Source organism: Centropristis striata, chromosome 4 (assembly GCF_030273125.1).
Source record: "Centropristis striata isolate RG_2023a ecotype Rhode Island chromosome 4, C.striata_1.0, whole genome shotgun sequence".
Taxonomy (NCBI): Eukaryota; Metazoa; Chordata; class Actinopteri; order Perciformes; family Serranidae; genus Centropristis; species Centropristis striata.
The window spans coordinates 11,878,064-11,897,675 of record NC_081520.1 but is presented as its reverse complement, the minus strand read 5'-3'; the positions used below and the strand labels follow the sequence as shown (position 1 = coordinate 11,897,675).

Below are 19,612 nucleotides of genomic sequence, written 5' to 3'. Positions count from 1 at the left end.
AATGTACATTTTCTGTGTTAGAAATGCAGCCCATGTAGCTAACACCCTCCTTCCTCGGCTACAACTCTTTCCATAAACACAGCATGGCTCTCATCCCCCACAGTTGGCCTCCCTGCAGCCCGGTGGGGAAAAGGAAGTGAGTAAGTGAATAAAACCCATCAGGAGGAGCAAAGACCCTCCACACACACACATTACCACCTGAAACACAGCTGTTTCTGTGAAATTTAAACCCACACAGAAGGAGTTCACTTTTCTTTGTGTGCTAAAAGTTTTTCAGCTCATTCACAAACTGATGTATTTATTCTATTCCTACTTTACTGTCTTGCTCATTCTCTTTCATTATTTATTTATTTATCTTTTCTTCAGATAACTATGAATACTTTTCCTTAAAAATGAGTGAAACACTGATTCAAATGAACCTGCTGATAACATCTTTGTTGCATTTTACTGCAACAGAGCTGCACTTTTGGCACAAATTGTGAACATATTTGCATATAAAAAAACAATCATATCATTAATACATAAACTTTTGTTTGGGGTGGAAGAGGAGTAAGTTGTGTGCAATAGGGGCATTTTTTGCATGCAGTGATGGAATGTAACCACAACTTTTAAGGCACGTGTACTTTACTTGAGTATTTCGATTTTATGCTCTTTTATACTTTTTATCCACTTCAGTTTGGAGCATCCCAAATTTATTTTAATAATAGGAGTTGTACATAGGGTCTTAAAACATATCTGCCTAACAGCAATTAACTTAATCTGTAAGCTGTATATAGTTACCCCCCACTCATCACCGTAGTTTTAAATACACATTCTATAGTTCTGGAGAGGTTCAGGGACACCAGTGACAGGACTTCCTCACTCCCATAAGTTTTGGCCTTGAGGTCTGAAATTATATACAGATGTGGTTGACAGGAAGTCGATGGTATGTGCGGATGTGTGCCCCTCTGACATAAAGTGTGTCCTAGGTATTGTTATTCAAACATGACTTATTATAGATCAGGACAAGAAAAACTTTTTTGAGCTATGTTTGAAATTATGTAGTTCAGAATGTGTTTTACCCACATGCTAAACAAGCAACTTTTCACAATCTAACCATTTAGATTAAGCGTCATATGCATTTTCGTCAGTTCTTCTATTTTAAACTTCTCCATTTGGATATGCCAAATAGGTGATAATTTTTTAAAAGAAAAAGGATGGCTGAGAGAAGGTTAAAATTAAGCTTCAGTGTTAATGAACTTAAGCCTGTTGGGAGGCCAGGCTACAGTGTAAAAAGACACCAGCAGATGGCAGCAAAACCTCATTTAAAGAAGGAGCACTTCATAGAAACTGATTGTTTTTCAGCTCAGTGGCTCTCAGTTCTTCATCAAACCACTTGGAGGCATTTCTCCCCAAAAACATCCATGATGACTCCCCTCTCTGTGTTAGTGATGATACTGAAATGTGCTAGAAAATTCCCTGTGATTAATAAGGCTGCAGTTCTTTTCATATAGTCAGGTTACACACATGAAAAGGGAGAGAGAGAGAGGCTTGGACTGATCAATAAGTCTAATGCTTCATGAAACTCTAAGCATGAAACATGAACCATACAATTAATGTACTTATATCAGTTGAGAGCAGGGCTCTCTGTAACGAAACACCCTGCGGCTCGAGAGAGAAATGTAACTTAATACCATTTCTTGTGTTTCCTAGTCGCCTCACCATGGTTATTTTATTGTAGTGTGAAAGAATGGGAGCCTTTTGCTCTCATAGTTTTATCACAGAAACATGGTAATTACTCACAGCTTCAGGTTTCCAAAGAAACAACTCATGATTTCTAACAAAAGATGCGAAAGGTTTCATACTGAACCCAGCAAACACCAGAGACTGTCGAGCTGTTCAGTAGGTCTCCCAATATCATGTGATGTGTTTAAGATGGGAATCTTTGTGCCTGGCTCAGCTCTGAACCATATTGATCTTGGGGTGATTTTTCTTTCCCCCGAGGGCTGCTGAGAAACTGTTACCGTGGAGTGGAGACTCTGCAAGTCTGCAAGAGAGAAAATCTACGGGTTAATTGATTTCCAGCAAGTGCATCGTAAATAGCCAAACAAAAATAGGTTCATGTTGGTTAGAAGAAGAGTCAGATTCAATCTTGAGCATAAAACTGCACCTTTTCACTGGAAGTTGTAGAAAAGTAAGGGGAATTAGTAATTTATTTTATTTGTTTTTTATATACTTTATTGACATATTCATTTATTATGCCCGTATTGTGCTGTAACCCCTAATTTGTCGTGTTTTCACTGCTACTAAGCTACAGTGAGAGTTCTAATCATCCAAAATAAATACATAATAATAATAATAATAATAATAAATAATTGTAATACAGAAGAACAAGAGAAACAGAACCCACTAGTTTAATTATAATACTTATGTTAATTTATGTAGCACTAATCAAAATCTACAATTATATTGTCCTTTACAAAAACAAACTTTTAAACAAGAAAATAACTAGCTAAACTAAACTTTCTCTATCAATTAAACAAGCCAACACTAATTTAAGTGATAGTAATTTGAGTGCACAATAAAAAATAACATGATTTTATGAAAATAAAACAGAAAGAAGGAGAGAAATCAGAACAAGTCAACACAAGTTCAACTTTTATTTGCCGACTTGCAGAAAAAAATAGAAAAAGTAAATGAAACGAGATTCTTTATTATCAAATAATATATATATATACATATATATATATATATATATATATATATATATATATATATCACACACATGCACATTTACACACACACATGGTATATATAACACATAGAAAGACGAGTCACAGTAGGAAATGATTCATACATTTGGTTGATTACACCTGTCCTTTTCTTCCTGTGAAACTTCCTGATCTCTTGTGTGATAGTGGCCTCGCTGTTAAAGGTGAGAAAGAGGTGAAAGCATCACTGTGTTGAAACAACCTCACCCACAACTTCCTGTCTTGAGAAATCTCCACAGATTAATGGTCAATACCTGAGGTTTAGCATCAGTTTCGCTACCCTTCACAGAGCATTCCTGCTCACTGACTGTTGCATCTGGAGACAGATCTCCGACAGCAGCACAAGGACAAATATGTCACTGAGCTGGTCTGAGGAGTGCCACATATACTGCAAGTCTTCTTTAGGTGCTCCTTTGTTGAGATATTATATCCCTGAGAAAGAGCAAACTATTGTTTGTCAAACCACCTACTCACCCATCATCCCTCCACCTAACTTCATTTAAAAACCTGCAAATTGTAGAGAAAAGGTTAAATTACATGAAGATCACTGTTTGTGGTGACATATCATTATTTCAGATTGATGATAATAGTGGAGTTATGTACTTCAGAACAACACAGAGCAGGCTTTGTCGCAGCACAAAGCATTTATTATCCCCACCATGGCAAAGAGGGGAAACAGTGCTCCTGTAGCCTGCTTCCTGCTTATCTCAGACGAGGGGACGGCGCTTTATAATCACCAGGCGTCTGGATGTAAGACTTCAGTATCTGAAGTCCATGCTCAAGACGCTGCACTAATCTCATCTGCCCTGCCTCACTGTCTCCATTTCAGTTTTCACCTCCCTTAATTTGTTTCCTGCCATAATTGTTAGACAACACTGTACTGAAGAAGTTTCTGACATGGCACACATAAACTGTTCTGTGAAGAAAGCAGTTTGTAACCTAAAACATTGAGTCACTGAACAGAAATGAGAAGATACTGGTCGTGGTAATCTTTTCCTTAACATGACTACAAACTGGATTTTCTTGTTAGTGAAAACAGTGGAAATCATGAAGAAAATAAAGCCAGATTACTCCGTTAGAGCTTCACATTTTCTGACAGTGAAAGAAACGTTTAGAGCCTTGACAAAATGATTGGCTTAAAAGTGTTCATAAATGGTTTGTAACAAATGAGGTCATTGAAACAGAGTGAAGAAAAAATGAGGACAAGGACAAAGGAAGAAATGGCTATATTTGGATCTGTCATGTTAGGAATGATTGAAATATTTAAAATAAATAATTCCATGTCTCTCCTTTCAGGTTTCAGGATATTGTTCATGCTGACTTAGTAGTCATGACTTACTGAGACGCTTCAATAATGTTTGCAGCACCTGTGATTTTACTGTTACAGGCCAATATGTTAGAAATAGGCACGTTAGAATTAAATACCTAAAATGTCATATTCAAAGTGTTTTTCTTCCCAACAAGCTATTAAGATCTTTCTGATTCTGATCTGATCTTCAGTTTTTATACATTAGTCATAACTCCAGTTGTACGCAGTTGCTCACATATCTATTTTTTTTTTTACCTCTTTCCATGAAATGATTGTGACAATGTAATGTATTCTTGACACATATGTACAAGTGTATATCTTCTCAAAAATTCATTAATCAATTTCTTCCAATGAAAATTAAATCACAATTAACAGAGGATTGTGTCTGAATACAAAATTATCCCAACTTTATGGGCGACCGTGTATATAACATCTTAAATTTCTCATATCATATCATATCATATCATATCATATCATATCATATCATATCATATCTTGTACCTACTGTAGGCCATACCTACATTAATTATTTGGGAAGCAACATGCTTTGTGTGCTTGTTCTACACGCTGAAAGCAAAAATACAGTGGTAAATCTCCAAAAGCTTTTCCTCTGTGACTTAAAACATGAACTATAATATGTCCCACTCCCAATAACAGTATTGTAATTTCCAGGTTTGGGGAGAAGTTCAACTTTAGTGTGAAGTAATTTGTAGCTTGCAAAGCTTCCCCAACACAAATATACATTTCTGTAAACCTCTTTTCTCCATATCAGCAGGTACTTTTTCTTTTTTGTTTTCTTCCCTTCGCCTTTTTTTGGTCCCTCGTTGCTTCCTGTAGTAGCGGGGACGGGTTGCCTGGAGACGGCGGAAACGTTTGGGAGCAGCAGCGATGGAGAAGTATGAGAAAATCAAAGTTGTCGGAAGAGGAGCTTTCGGGTAAACTTTTACTTTATTTACGCTTCGTAGCTGTTTGGTGTTACTCACGTCTGTCCTTCCTACAGCATGTGAGAACATACGGTTTTGTCAGGCATAAAGCAGAAAAGCTAGAATTTAGTTTTCCCCCTAAATGTAACGGGACAACTTGTCTAAAAAGTGACGTTAACGATTGGAGAAAAAAAGGCGATTCAAAGAGCACTTTTAAGTTGTCTGTGGGAATAATCTTAATGCCAAAACGAGTCTGGTTTTTCAAATTTCTAAACAGACTTTTTGTTTTGTTTTGTAGCTTTCTTTCCACAAGTGTATTTGTTGTTTTTACGTTTTAGCTAGGCTAGCTATAAATTCACTTTGGTTTACATCACTTTGAATTGGTGTGCTTCATATTTAACCCTTTGGAGTTTAGGGCTATTTTGTGTTTTTTTGACTCTTTTTCATTCTGCCTGTATATGCAACTTAAATAATGATTACCATGCCATGCTGGTATCATCTTTTTCAGCACAACCTCACCTGAGTATTACTATTGTCATTTTGACTTACTGGATCAACATTCTGAGACACAAAAAAACCCCACAAACAATTACAAAAAACACAAAAAACCTAAAAAAACAAACGAACAGATAAAACATAAAAAGTTAGCGCTCTTTGGTAACACTTTATATTAACCCTTTGGAGTTTGGGGCTATTTTGTTGGTTTTTGACTCTTTTTCATTCTGCCTGTATACCTAAATAATGACTACCATGCCATGCTCGTATCATCTTTTTCAGCATAACCTCACCTGACTTAATTTTTATTTTGTCATTTTGACTTACTGGATCAACATTCTGAAACACAATAAAAACCACACAAAAAAGACAAAGTTGTTATGTCAAGATAGGAACTCTCTGAAAAAAAGTTACAACAAACAATATACGTTACTGTCACTAGATGCATATAACACATTTAGCAGACATGAATTATGAGGCCTTCACTTTTTTTCAACACATTTAAAATGATGCACACACAGATTTACAGCATGAACGTGTTCTTACTGTTTTTTTCTGTAGCCCTACAGGCGAGTCTAAAGCACTTAGTGAAAACATACAAATTTATATGATGGCAGACAATTCAACAATACACTTTAAGATGTCATAAAACAACACTGTAATGGTTGGCATTAGCACTGTGAAAGGATATTTGTGTGTGATATTTAACACCATTGAAGAGTTAAAATATTAACACTATCCAAAGTGTAACTTTAACCCAAAACCTGTGAGAATTACAGCATATAAACACTGGGATAGTGTTAATTTTAACACTTTATGAGTTGAATTAATAAAGAGGATTTTGCAGTGTTCTTTGCTCATATTCCAATGTAAAACTATTAGATTATTATCTAACCCTAACCCTAACCCTTATTATTAAATCAATGTATTAAATATTAGTTATACCAGTTACTATAAAGATAAACATTTTACACTAAAATCTCATGAGGTATACTCATAATATAGAAACTGTTGAAAAGACAATCACATCCTCTGGGTGCTGGATTAAAGAAATATACAGCTAAAAATAAGATCTGCATACCAAATAGATCCTGTTTCAAGGATATATTTCTGTGTGACATTTCTAGCCCACGGTTCTTCTTCAGACCATACCAAGATATTTAATGTAGCTCCTGAATTTTAATGAGCCTGTGTGACAGACATTTGTTTGCCATATTATATGTATAACAGCATATTTTACTTTACTTTACTTACTTAATGCAACATATGCAAATCTGTGTTTTTGTACAGTATGTCTTTATACTTGATTTTTGATCATTTTCTGACTGTGTTCTGACTTCCAGAGTGAAACACCCACTACCTCTACCTTACACATAATAAGCGAATGGAAACAGATTTGTTACATAACTTCCCCTTTTTTTTCAATCCTTTAATTTGGTTTCCAGCAGACAGTACAGTACAAATAAAAAGTAAAATAAATTATAAAGTGAAAGCGTAAAATATAAAGTGTAAAACACCCAAATTCCATCCACCTTCACAGAACAGCTTATGAAATATTTGGGTTTCATGATAAAACATTAAAATGCACTACAGTTGTTTTTAGTACATTTTAGTTATCAAAGTATTTTAGAAGAAATGGGGGCACATGAGTAAAGGACACTTTACTTTACTGTAAATGTAAATATCAGCAAAAACTGTAATTTATATTGAATATCCCATTACTTTTAGGATAATTGTGTCATCATGGTATTTCTCCATTAACTTTACATGAAAATTTTATATTTTTACAGCAAAACTGTGTTTTCTACAATTTATGGTGGTAGAATTTAAAGTTTTTTACTATTTTATTATTCTACTATACTATTTACAGTAATTAAAAGTATCTACTACGGTGATGTACAATGTTTAATTTTACGACCTATTTCTGATGCAATTTGACAGTTTTTTATTGTAAATTCTACAAACATTTTTTACAGTGCACCATATTTAAACTACCATTGACTGTCCTGTTATATTGTTTATGAAACAAGAGATACATCTTATTTCTCTTCATTTTCTTCCCCTGTCAGGATCGTTCACCTGTGCCGCAGGCGCAGCGACGGGGCCTTTGTCATCCTGAAGGAGATCCCAGTGGAGCAGATGTCACGAGATGAACGCCTGGCGGCTCAGAACGAGTGTCAGGTCCTGAAACTGCTCAACCATCCAAATATCATAGAGTACTATGAGAACTTCCTGGAAGACAAGGCCCTCATGATAGCTATGGAGTATGCACCAGGTTAGCTTACTGTTATATCTTATTACCCAACCCCCTTTTGTTCATTGTCTACCAGTTCAGTTTTCCCATGGTTTAGTGCTGTAGGGTGCCATACCTTTTATCGTTCCCTTGTCAGCATCTGTCTGTGTCTGTGTTTGGAGGGACAATGTGATCAGGTTTACTTTTTTGATATATTATAAGGTGTAAAAAAGTTAGATTGCCACCAAGTAGGCAAGAATTCTGAAGCATGATCCAGAGCCAGTTTTCAGCTCGATGAGGAGCCTTTAGCTGTCAGACTAAACCTTTGCAGTCAAGGCTCCTAAAGCTCTGGATTATAAATTAAATTTCCTATTTCTTGCAGTCTCTTGGGTCGCTTGATTTGCATGGGGAATTGCCACAGCGTTGTAAAACGTAGATATTAATATTTTCTTTTTATATTAAAGTGGAATACAATGGTATCCCATTTTTAAGATTTTCTTTCCCTCGTTGTTTTGTCATTAGAATTCCATGTTGTTATCAAAATTAAACTTCCCAGAAAAAACAAAATAACATTTTTTGTTAATTTTTTTTGCTAGAAATTGTTTTTTCCCTGTAGTTTTGGATTCAAAACATCTGTGGAAGCCTGCTTGATTGTTGCAGATAAATATTTATTTATTAACACTATATATTTATTTTGTGGATCCGCATTCCCTTTTTTGTTGACCGCAACATTTGCAGCATGAGCACCTGCTGTGTTCTTAAATCCATTGCGTATTTGCATTATATCATCTCTCACTACTTTTTATTTCAGTAACTTGATCATCAGAAATTACTTATTCTCAATGTTTTCTTCATGCAGGTGGAACTTTGGCTGATTACATACAGAAGCGCTGTAACTCTCTGCTGGATGAGGACACCATCCTTCACTTTTTTGTTCAGATCTTACTTGCACTGTATCACGTCCACAACAAATTAATCTTGCACAGAGACCTTAAGACCCAAAATATTCTTCTTGATAAACACCAGATGATCGTCAAAATTGGTGACTTTGGCATCTCCAAAATCCTTGTCAGCAAGAGCAAAGCTTACACAGTGAGTTTACCTTTCGTTTGGAACTGTAATTACTTCATACATATCCTGATACATTGAATCCTGACATGTGCAGCCACAAATCAATGCCTCCTTTTCATTCTGCAGGTGGTTGGGACCCCATGTTACATCTCCCCGGAGCTGTGTGAGGGAAAGCCATATAACCAGAAGAGTGACATCTGGGCTTTGGGCTGTGTGCTGTATGAGCTGGCGAGCCTGAAGAGAGCCTTCGAGGCTGCAGTACGGAAAGCATTTTCTTTTCAAGAATCCCTTTTTTACTTGGATGTAGGGATTCAAATGATTGATGCATTAGAAAATTTGAAGTGCTATCACTCTTCTTCAGTGTTTTATGTGTAAAAGATTTCTGTGTACAAAGGCAATGAAACCTAACAACCATCAGAGTATTATTGTTATAATATTGAAGACCCCAGTTTTATTTATTATGTGTAACTCGAAAGCAGATCGATAGTTCACTCAATTCATTACAAGTTACAGCCTTAACAAATTCCACAGTATGTGGTATGATTTGGAATTTTTCACATTTTTGTAATGAATTGTGTAATTTAACTGTATAAGTCTCTGTAATATTTCTTTCAGAATCTACCTGCCCTCGTTCTGAAGATCATGAGTGGAACATTTGCTCCAATTTCTGACCGGTACAGCCCAGAACTCCGACAGCTCATCCTCAACATGCTCAATCTGGATCCATCCAAACGGCCTCAGCTCAATGAAATCATGGCTCTTCCCATATGCATCCGGCCCCTGCTTAATCTCTACACAGATATAGGCAATGTCAAAATGCGCAGGTAACATATGACAAATGACTGGACAGGCATTTAAACACACATGATTTGAAATTAAGTCCTATATTTTGTGTGATGAGATCTTTCTTCTTCTATGTTCCAGGATTGAGAAGCCATTGTCTACTGTGCAAACTGGTCCTCAGGGCCGAGCAGGAGGGAGAGTTCCTACCAACAGGTCCAGAGGTTGGACTCATAACACCATTGTTTGACAACAGAGCTAGCTGCACCAGGTAGCTCATAGTACTTAAATTGCACAAATGCTTGTTTTGTCTTGGGCTTGAACAGATGGATCAGTGGGTTTAGGATCAGGGAAGGTGCACTCCCTCCCGCTGTCGTCGGTGTACACATGGGGAAGTGGAATCTCAGCACCTCTCCGCCTGCCGATGCTCAACACTGAGGTGCTTCAGGTGTCTCTGGGCCGCACTCAAAGGATGGGGGTGACCAAGTCTGGCCGTCTGATTACATGGGAGGTCTGTGGGTTTTTTTTTAAATGGTTTACAAGTAAATAAGAAAGAAAGTAAAGAGTTTATTTGCAAAGAAAACAGATAAAAGCTATTCTTAAAATGCATCAGCATCAGTTTGATTTGTTTCCTTCGACTGCACAATAAAAATACATGATATTATTTTTATTTATATATTATTTAGTGAGTCAGATACAATGTTTTTGGATTGGACTGGAGTTAAATAAGGCTGGCTTGGGAATATGGGTAGTAAATGATATAACTACTGCTGGAAGGTGTTGAACATCGCAGATTAATGCTTCTAATGGTTTATCATAGGGTGGATTTTCCTTTAACATGTTTAGTTGCTTATGTTTTCCAGGCAACTGTCTCACTTTTTTGTCACCATTAAGACTAATAATCATTCATTTTGTGACAGGCTCCATCAGTGGGTTCTGGTGAGGCCAGTCTGCCTGGTGTGGTGGAGCAGATGCAGCCTCAGTTCATTTCACGTTTTCTTGAGGGTCAGTCTGGAGTCACCATCAAGTCTGTGGCCTGTGGGGATCTTTTTACCACCTGCATGACAGGTTAGTGGGCCATTCCGCTTTTTATAACCCCCTGAGATATCACACCCATGCCCAGTCAGCCTAGCAGGGAGTTCTTCTGAGGAAAATCAATGTTTATTTTCTGTTTTCTGCCCTCAGACACTTCACCACATGGCTTTAAAACCTTGACACAGCATTTAAACATACATATGAAAGAGTGGATACAGTCTGCCCCTTTTCCTGACTTTATCAGATAGTGTGGATCTAGTTGTAAAATAAACCTCTCCATGCTCGCCTAGCAGTTTGAAGGTAGTTTTTCTTGAGCTTAAACTGTGGTGCTCTGTTGGCCAGGGTCTGTTTTCAGTCTGTCCAGCATTACAAGGCAGATAATACAGGATTAAAGACCCTTACTTTCAGCTCAGTTGCCTCTCTTTCATCACTTTTCACTGTAGTGGTGCAGATTAGCGTTTCCTAGATGAGGATTAGAAGCATTGTGTTGGTCTACATGAGCATACACCTACACTCATCAACTAATAGTCTCTTTAATCCCTTCTTTTTATTTTCAATTTGCAGACAGGGGCATTATCATGACATTTGGAAGTGGGAGTAATGGCTGTCTAGGACATGGTAACTACAATGATGTAACACAGGTACGTGTCCACCATGCAGAGAAAATTATACTGATTAAAGGTACACACAGTTTCCAGTTCATAAGATACATCTAACTTAAAATAATTCAGTCTTCTACAAGTCCAGTGCACCTTAAATTGCCTTTGATACCAAAAGGGGAGGACTTGGCCCTGACTTAATTCTTCTTGATTTTAAATTTGGGGTGATAATGTCATAAAATATGCTGACAGACTTTTGAAGCTCAATACAGAGTTAAAAAAAGCAATTCTACAGCTCTAGTAAAGAGGCAGACAGGAAACAAGAGGAGAGAGCGAAAGAGAGAGAGAGAAAGAGAGAGGGGGGATTAAATGCAACAAAGGTCCCTGGCTTCAATCAAACCAGTGATGGTGCTGTTATATGTATAAACATTAAATACTTGAAAACCAGGACATTATGTCCCTACAGATCTGTAGTTTAAACATTATAACGATGACAATTATTTTCTGTCTCTCTGTTTTGTACTCAGCCCAAGATAGTTGAGGCTCTTCTCGGCTACGAGCTGGTTCAGGTGTCTTGTGGTGCTTCCCACGTACTCGCTGTGACCAATGAAAGAGAAGTATTTGCCTGGGGAAGAGGAGACAATGGTATAGTTAATGAACCGGTTGTCTTCAAATTTATCTTAACATTCATCTTTTGGTTGTTTGTTGGTCTGTGACTGATTTATGACAACAGCATCTGTTGGGTCTCTGTCCTTGTTTGTGTGCCTCTGTCATGAAGGTCGCCTCGGGCTCGGCACCCAGGACACACACAACTCTCCACAGCAGGTGTGTTTACCTGTTGAATTTGAGGCCCAGAGGGTGATGTGTGGAGTAGACTGCTCCATGATTGTCAGCACTCAGTACAGCATTATGGCATGTGGAAGCAACAGGTAATTACTCTAAATGTTCCCACATCCAAACTATGGCCATTAGTCTCAATAAACATGTACCTGACTGACGTGAGCTAATGACCAGCAGTGAAACATCTCATTTGATGTGTAATGAGAAGACATAACCACTGTATTAACTTGTTCATGTGCATGTGGTGGTGATAGATTAAAGGAAGTGATGCACAGAGATACTTTCTTGGTGCACAACCTGTGAGACAGCATTCTCCCAAAATGACAAACACTTTGCTGTCATGGATCATCTGTCTCTCTCAGAGCGGTTTTGGACAGGATGTAGAGCTGTGTCTGACAATAAATACTACAGTGTTAATTTTCAGGTCTCAGTAGAAGGTTCAGAAACCTGCAGCTCAGCAGCTACCTGCAGCAGACAAGGAATTAAAAATATATTTAAGTTTTTTTTAATTAACATTACTTTATATAGGAGGAGTGGTTAAGAAGAATATAATAAATAAATACAGTTTTCTCTATTCCTCTCTCTGTCATAAAAACCTTGATTTCGTTGTTTTGTTGTGGTCAGGTTCAATAAGCTTGGGCTGGATAAGATAACACCTGGAGACGAACCAAATCCCTTGAATCAGGTGGAAGAAGTCCATTCTTACACTCCGGTCCAATCAGCCCCACTCGACAGTGAGAAGATTGTTCACATTGACATTGGGACTGCCCATTCTGTCGCTGTTACAGGTAAAATATTCCCATAATAATCAAATGTTTGAATAAGACTCATTCTAATTGGTGCATCTCAGGTATGAAATAAGAGAAGTGCTCTAGTAGTTATCTAGGTTCTTACAGTGCTTCATTGAGTAAAACACTGCTTGTAAAGCTCACCCACATGTTCACTTCTTCAGTAAAGCTAAAGTGCTAAAGCTAACGTATAAAAATGGCATTGTTTTACAAGACCTCTGTCATAAGACAAGGCTGCTACTAATTCAGAATATTCATACTAATTTTTCTTTTTAAAAATGACTTTGATCTACATTTTCCAGAAAGGGGTCAGTGTTTTACCTTTGGTAGCAACCAGCATGGTCAGATGGGCTGTAGTTCCCGTCGTAGCAGCCGTGTGCCCTACCCGGTGCCCGGCCTGCAGGGCATCACCATGGCTGCCTGCGGAGATGCTTTCACGTTAGCTATCGGATCTGGTGAGTAAAAGGAACAATATGTGATATTTTCACTGTCTCGGTTTCAGCACACCTGCACAGGCTGAAGGCTGCGGTATATATGAGGTCATTGGATTACTTGAACTAATACCCCTTTTTCTGCTGTGTGTATTATTTTGCTGTGCAGTTTTAAAAGAAGAATACTTTGGACGTTGGGAACCACTGCAATTTTGTATACCATAGTTCAGTCAGATTAAACTGTGTGAAGCGGGATGGGGGGTCATTTTGTGGCTAATAATTATTGTGTTTAACCCCGTACAGCATTCACTGACAGATGGCTACAAGGCAAAATCCTCTCTTACTGCACCATTAGGATAATCTAAGATGCCAAATTAAGTAAAATCACCTGTGAGAATGTACCATAGGTGTGCAGGGCCTTTAAAAGTTACAGCATAGTGATTCTGTTGCATGCAGGGACTGATTTGGAACTCTTTTGTCGATTCAGGAAAACCCTAATGTCTGAAACTTAATAGTCATCTGATGAGAAGAATGTTATGCATGAGACATTTTTTCTGCATAAAAACAGTTGCAGCTAACTTGAGTTTCCAACATGCACTTGTGCACAAAGGGAGCATTTTCAAAAAAGACAAACTCTTTATTCCACCTCATTGTTAATCACTCACTTGAAAAAGAGTTTATGTATGAGTAGGAGTTGCACAAGTACACACAACAGAGTTCATCTCAGCTAGGAGTTGAGACAACATTGCTCAGATATCTGTGGTTTAGCTTCTTTGCAGGAAAAGAGGAGGATTATAATGAGAATCACGGGGTTTCAAACAGTTCCTGTGAACAACTATTTGACCGCACAACAGCAGTGAAACTTTAACTTAAAAACAGAGCTGATTGAATGTCTGCTTTGATAGATTTTGTTACTAAAACAAGCTTAAACACATTTATTTTTATGTCAAACTGATATGAACTGAAGGTTTTATGGTCACATGGAACATATGTTATGGTTAGCAGTAATGTAAACTATTCATGGTTTTAGCTAATGGGCTAAACATAGAAAACCATTGGTCTGGTTCTTTAAACACACGGGTTAACAGATAGGTAACAGATGTGTGTTTTTAAGTGTGTATTGAGGATAAAATTGCCAGCGATTGGCTCCCCGGGGGAAAGCCAGCGGTGGCAGCCATGCCTGTAGGTTTTCTTTGTTGAGCGAAGTCTTTGTGCAGCTTTGACTTCCTCCAGATAGAGTCATTATGCTGCCGCTGCAGGAGAGGCTGAGCTGTCAGTTAAAGATTTGTGTGGATTAATGCATCCTGAGAAACGGTGACCAGCTCCTTCTCCTCCTGCTCTCCACAGACGGGGAGGTGTACACCTGGGGAAAGGGGGCCCGCGGCCGCCTCGGAAGAAAAGAGGAGGATTCTGGGAAACCGAAGGCGGTGCAGCTTGACGAGAGTCACCCATTCACGGTGACATCGGTGGCTTGTTGTCATGGCAACACTCTGCTGGCAGTGAAACGTAATATTTCGCTTATTAGCCTTTGTTAACAAACACTGTGAGATGTTGGGATGGTGGTGAAATGTGACTGAGAGAGTGCTAATCCCCAGATGAAAGACAGGCTGAACTTGAGACAAGCTTCTCTTGATAACGTCGACAGAGATGCATGTTTATGAAGAGTTGAGAAAGGACTCATTTGTAAGTTTGAAAGCTCACTGGCTGAAAAACAAGACTGTCGCTTTGTTTCACACAGACATACATCTTTAAGCTTTTCCAGTCACAGTTTGTGTGCTCTGTTAGCATTAGCAAACTAGTTTATTTCAGCTACACACTCAAAACCTATCTGCATGCCAAAAGTAATAATTCAGTCCGATATTGAATTGTGGCTATTGATTGTGGACTGAAATTAACGACATGGCCATAGACCTCTTACTGAGAGGAACAGAAAGCAGCAATCTGTCCCTCTTTGTCAACAGTGACAGTGCAAAATCCACAGATTCTAATGAAAAGTGAAAAACAGTGAAGGTGGGATTAAATCATCCCTCTACACTCCAAATTGAAAATAGCTGCAGATTTAGAGAAGATTAAACTGCATCACAATTTAATAAGTAACAGAGATGTTGGTAATCCTCACTACGGGCTACACGGCTGCTGTTTAAATGTTTCTTTGACCTGCACCAAGGACATGGAGACCAACATGGACTAACACTCACAGAGGTCATCAGCAGGGTCGGATACTGATCGGACCAGATCAGAAACTGATAAGAATAATACAACAGCTTATTAATGTACTGCATAGACTAAAAAGCAGTGGTTGAACAGTCTAAACACCCTAAAATTTTTCATCATTGAGTGAACAGAAACAAGTAAAAGTGTGTAGTCAGGATTTATTCAAAGGCCCCAAATAATCCAACATAATCACAGTTTTGTGATTTGAGTCAAAAAGTAATATGCTAATAGATGCTATGTGAGAATAGCAGACTTATGTCTCCAGCTAAGATTCAGATTCAAATAAAGCCAATATTGATATTTTCAGTGTTCAATGCAGATATTGAAAATCTGAAGTTGTATACCAGATTTTTTTTTAAAAAGTCGTCTAAAACATAAATTAGACTTCATCAGATACTAAAACTCCTCACCACACCTGTTAAAAAACAAAAAATTAACAATTTATGTTCTAAAAACACTGATGAACAATCCCTTTAAATTGTAAATGGTATTACTTTATAAGAAGTACATTTCACGCCTAAATTTAAAAGCAGAAAAATGCACTCAGTAACGTGCAGATCTCCCTCAGGTGTGTGCACATCAACCCGTCATGTTGACCATTGTATCGGCACCATTAGTGATGAGTTGACCAACTAAGACATTTCAGCAGCTGCCGGACAACAACCACTGCTGTATTATTTGAATTAATGAATACAAACAACACAATGGAGTCCAAATCTGGACAGAAACTATTTCTAGTCACCAGCTATATAAAATGTAAATTTCAAAATGAAGCCTGGCGGAGATTGTGAATTTGAAAAATCATGAATTAGATAAACCTGAACTTTTAAAGGGAGCATTTAACAGTGTTGCATGTCCACGGTCATGTATCCTGTATACTGGTTGTTGAACATGCATACGAGCTTCTATCCATATTTAATTAACTGTCAGCCACTATCGGCCTCATTATTGGCAAATTGATTTATCGGCCTACAGTAATTTGTTTAATTAGAAAGGTCATGTGTGGACATTGAGGTCAACTATTGTAATTATTTTCATTATTGATTAATTTGCTGATTATTTTCTCAATCAATTGGATAATTGTTTTGTCTGAAAAATGGCAGGACATAGTGAAATATTCAATTTTAAGACCAAAATTAACATCAGTCAGTTAACTTTCTTATGTAATGAAGAAAAACAACAAATCTTTCTTCTTTTTGGCATTTTTGCGTGAAAATGACTGAAATCGATTTTCAAAATAGTTGTGTTGAAATTTCGCTTCAATCAGCTATGAATTTATGTTTAACCCGTGTCCCTCTCCCTCTTGTTTCAGCTTTGCTTGAGGAACCCGTCCTGAGATGATTTTGTCCTAAAAACAAACCCACACCCACTCAGCGGTCGTCATGAAGCCCTGCGGTGGCATGAGGTGAAGCTTCCTCTGAATATAACTCCTCCCAGAGGCCCATCTGTGCTGTAGCTGAAAGATTCCCTTTCACGCTGCAGCTGCGGCCTCAGATTCTCACTTGGTCTTCCTCTATCTAGTTTTTTCCCCTCTCTCTCTCTCTCTCTCTCCAGGAATGAATGTCGGTTTCATTCGGCGGTTTGATATCATGCAGCAAAGCACTAAAAGGTGTTACCCTGTGTGCTGCAGCAGGTGTATCTCACAACAGGTTAGTCAAAGGACTGTTGCAACACTGTTTCGGAAGCTGGATTACAGGAAGTCATTAGGCAGCTTTCGTGTGACAAGCTATTGTCCTCTCTCACATGCAGAGTTAGCATGATAAAGACCAGCAAAAGTCAAACTGGTTTGAGCTCCCTTAAGACACCGGTGAATGAGATGACACAAGGCACAGAAATGAAAACAATGAAAGCCACTTGAGTGTCATCAGTCGAATGAACCAAACAGTTTAATCTCTAACACATCGTCAGCGCTCACATTGGGCTTTATTGGATTAGTCCCCCAATACATTTGTAAGCGTTCAAACCAGATAACGATGTGTTATTCAGAGTTCAACTGATCAACGACTTTAAGATTTAATGACTGTGTCCGAAATCACTCACTCGGTCACTGCTCTTATACAATAGACACTCTGCAGTTTACTCTGCGGGGACGAGTAAATATTGAGTCGATGAATCATGTACTATTTCTTCCTTGCTGACAACTATCAGATGTGACAAATTGCATTGTGGGATTGTTGACAGAAAGTTGTTTTTGTACCATTGTAAGAATCTTTGAGGGCACTATGTGGAGTATAAATGTCAGAAAATCGTGGAAAGTTAATAAAGTGCACTGTTTAGTAAATGAAGTGTGATAACAGATATAAGTTTACATTTGTGGAACTCATTGAAATAAGATTTAAAAAACTAATATATATTGTGCAGACTGTATTCATAGGATGACCTAAGATAGTTGAGCAATGAAATCTGCAGAAGTGATGAAATTAGCAATGTTATGAGATTTCCATGGTATGATTACTGTCGCAGAAATATCAGGGTATACATATTAAACAGTTATTAGTATTATCAGCTGCAATGACCCTTAACGTGATCCAAACAGAAGGATTTTTAGTTGGACAAACACTTTTTTAAATTGTGTATTGAAGCTTGAAACCATTTTTTGATGGAAGTATGTGTGAAATGTTTCCCTTCTGAAAATAAATATTTTTCATTACTGTTGACAGCAAAGTCACATGGTGTAATTGCTGTCAATTTGCATACAATGGTACACCACAGTGTTTGTTAAAAGTCCCGCATTCAGTACTTTACATTCTTAAAAGTAGATAAGTATTAGCATCAAAATATAAAAGATAAAAGTACTCATTATGCAGAATGGGTCATTTCAGAATACTCTGTATTATATTATTTGGATTGTAAATCGCGATGCATTAATGTGTAAGCATCACTTTAATGCTGTAGCTGGTAAATGTGGGGCTAATTTTTATATTTCTTATATATCTTAATGTAACAGTTGATTATGTGTTGTTTGAATAATCTGCATCTACAAAGTAACTTGAGCTGCCAAATACAGTAAATATAGTAAATAGTGAAGTATATAGATATATATAAGCATATAGTGACGTAGAAGGTACAATGTGTGCCTCTGAAAGTAGTGTTGTAAAAGGATAAAGTACTTTAAAATGGAAATATTTAACTGAATTACCTCAAATCTGTACTTAAGTACGTTTTTTCCCCGTAAATGTACTTAGTATTTTATATTAAAGCTTTTACTGTCATGACGAAAAAAACGAAAAGATCCTCACATGGGTCGGTTGGTTTCTGGATATCTGAAACTAAATATTAAAAGCATAAAATAAATCCTATATTTTATATGAGAAGATGGTTTCACAGTGAATAATAATCAGTTACACTTCGATTTTTCAGAGTATGCAACATTTCTCATTGGTACTATGTCTAGAAACCAAAAAAGGAAACATCCTTATCATGACTGAAGATGGAGTTTAAAATGAATCACTAACCTACAGTATAGTGCTGGATCTCAGTGGCAGTGATTACCTTTTATTCAGCCTCCACAGCCCCCATTATTCTCCCATTAATCATTATGTGATTTTCACAGAGCTATTATCAGTTTATATGATAATTGTAATTATTATTCTATACATTATATTACAGGTATACTTTACATTGATATGTGTTTTTCCTTACAGCGTATTCATAAATATTTATAATGAGAAATGTTTCAAAATATATTTGCATTTTTAAAGTTATAACACCATATTTCTGAAGTGCTCCCACCTTTTCTGAGGACATGGATCTGTCCACATTGTTGTCTTGTATGATGATGTAATGATGATGTAATCCGGTGGCAATACAGCAGGTGAAAAATGATCTAAATATGTGGATGTGTGCTCTATTTCTACTCTCATAAACTCATGACCAGATTGTTGTTTTGTTTTGCTTTTTTTCCCACGAGTATAACAATGTGAGTGAGTTGTTGTTTTTTTAATTTTTGATCATGTATTGTTGTACAGGCAACATTTGAACAGGAAATTCGGGGAAGAAAAACACTATATTATTTACTTTATGTGTCTGCTCTACCACCAGAGGGCATCTGCCGCCTCTGACTGCTCTAGGCTTCTGTATTAGGTCAATTGGATTTTTTTATGTATATATTTTTTAAATGAAATGTTAACAACAAAGCCCTCCT

General features: G+C 37.3%; 1 protein-coding gene across 1 annotated transcript; it reads left to right on the top strand.

Annotated features, from left to right (window-relative positions):
* The first annotated feature begins 4,947 nt into the window (after positions 1 to 4,947).
* On the top strand, positions 4,948 to 19,393 carry nek8 (NIMA-related kinase 8). The gene is made up of 15 exons (XM_059330463.1): positions 4,948 to 4,994; positions 7,547 to 7,752; positions 8,570 to 8,802; positions 8,908 to 9,039; positions 9,397 to 9,605; positions 9,706 to 9,785; positions 9,888 to 10,072; positions 10,482 to 10,629; positions 11,161 to 11,237; positions 11,723 to 11,840; positions 11,974 to 12,124; positions 12,660 to 12,823; positions 13,126 to 13,278; positions 14,602 to 14,760; positions 16,781 to 19,393. The coding sequence occupies exons 1-15, from the start codon at positions 4,948 to 4,950 to the stop codon at positions 16,807 to 16,809; spliced, it is 2,091 nt and encodes a 696-aa protein (XP_059186446.1). The 3' UTR covers positions 16,810 to 19,393.
* The last annotated feature ends 219 nt before the right edge of the window (positions 19,394 to 19,612 follow it).

Coding starts and splice junctions, on each gene's coding strand:
- nek8 (XM_059330463.1), top strand. CDS start 4,948: ATGGAGAAGTATGAGAAAATCAAAGTTGTCGGAAGAGGAGCTTTCGG. Junction 8,803..8,907: donor GCAAGAGCAAAGCTTACACA/GTGAGTTTACCT, acceptor TTCATTCTGCAG/GTGGTTGGGACCCCATGTTA. Junction 14,761..16,780: donor CACTCTGCTGGCAGTGAAAC/GTAATATTTCGC, acceptor CTCTTGTTTCAG/CTTTGCTTGAGGAACCCGTC.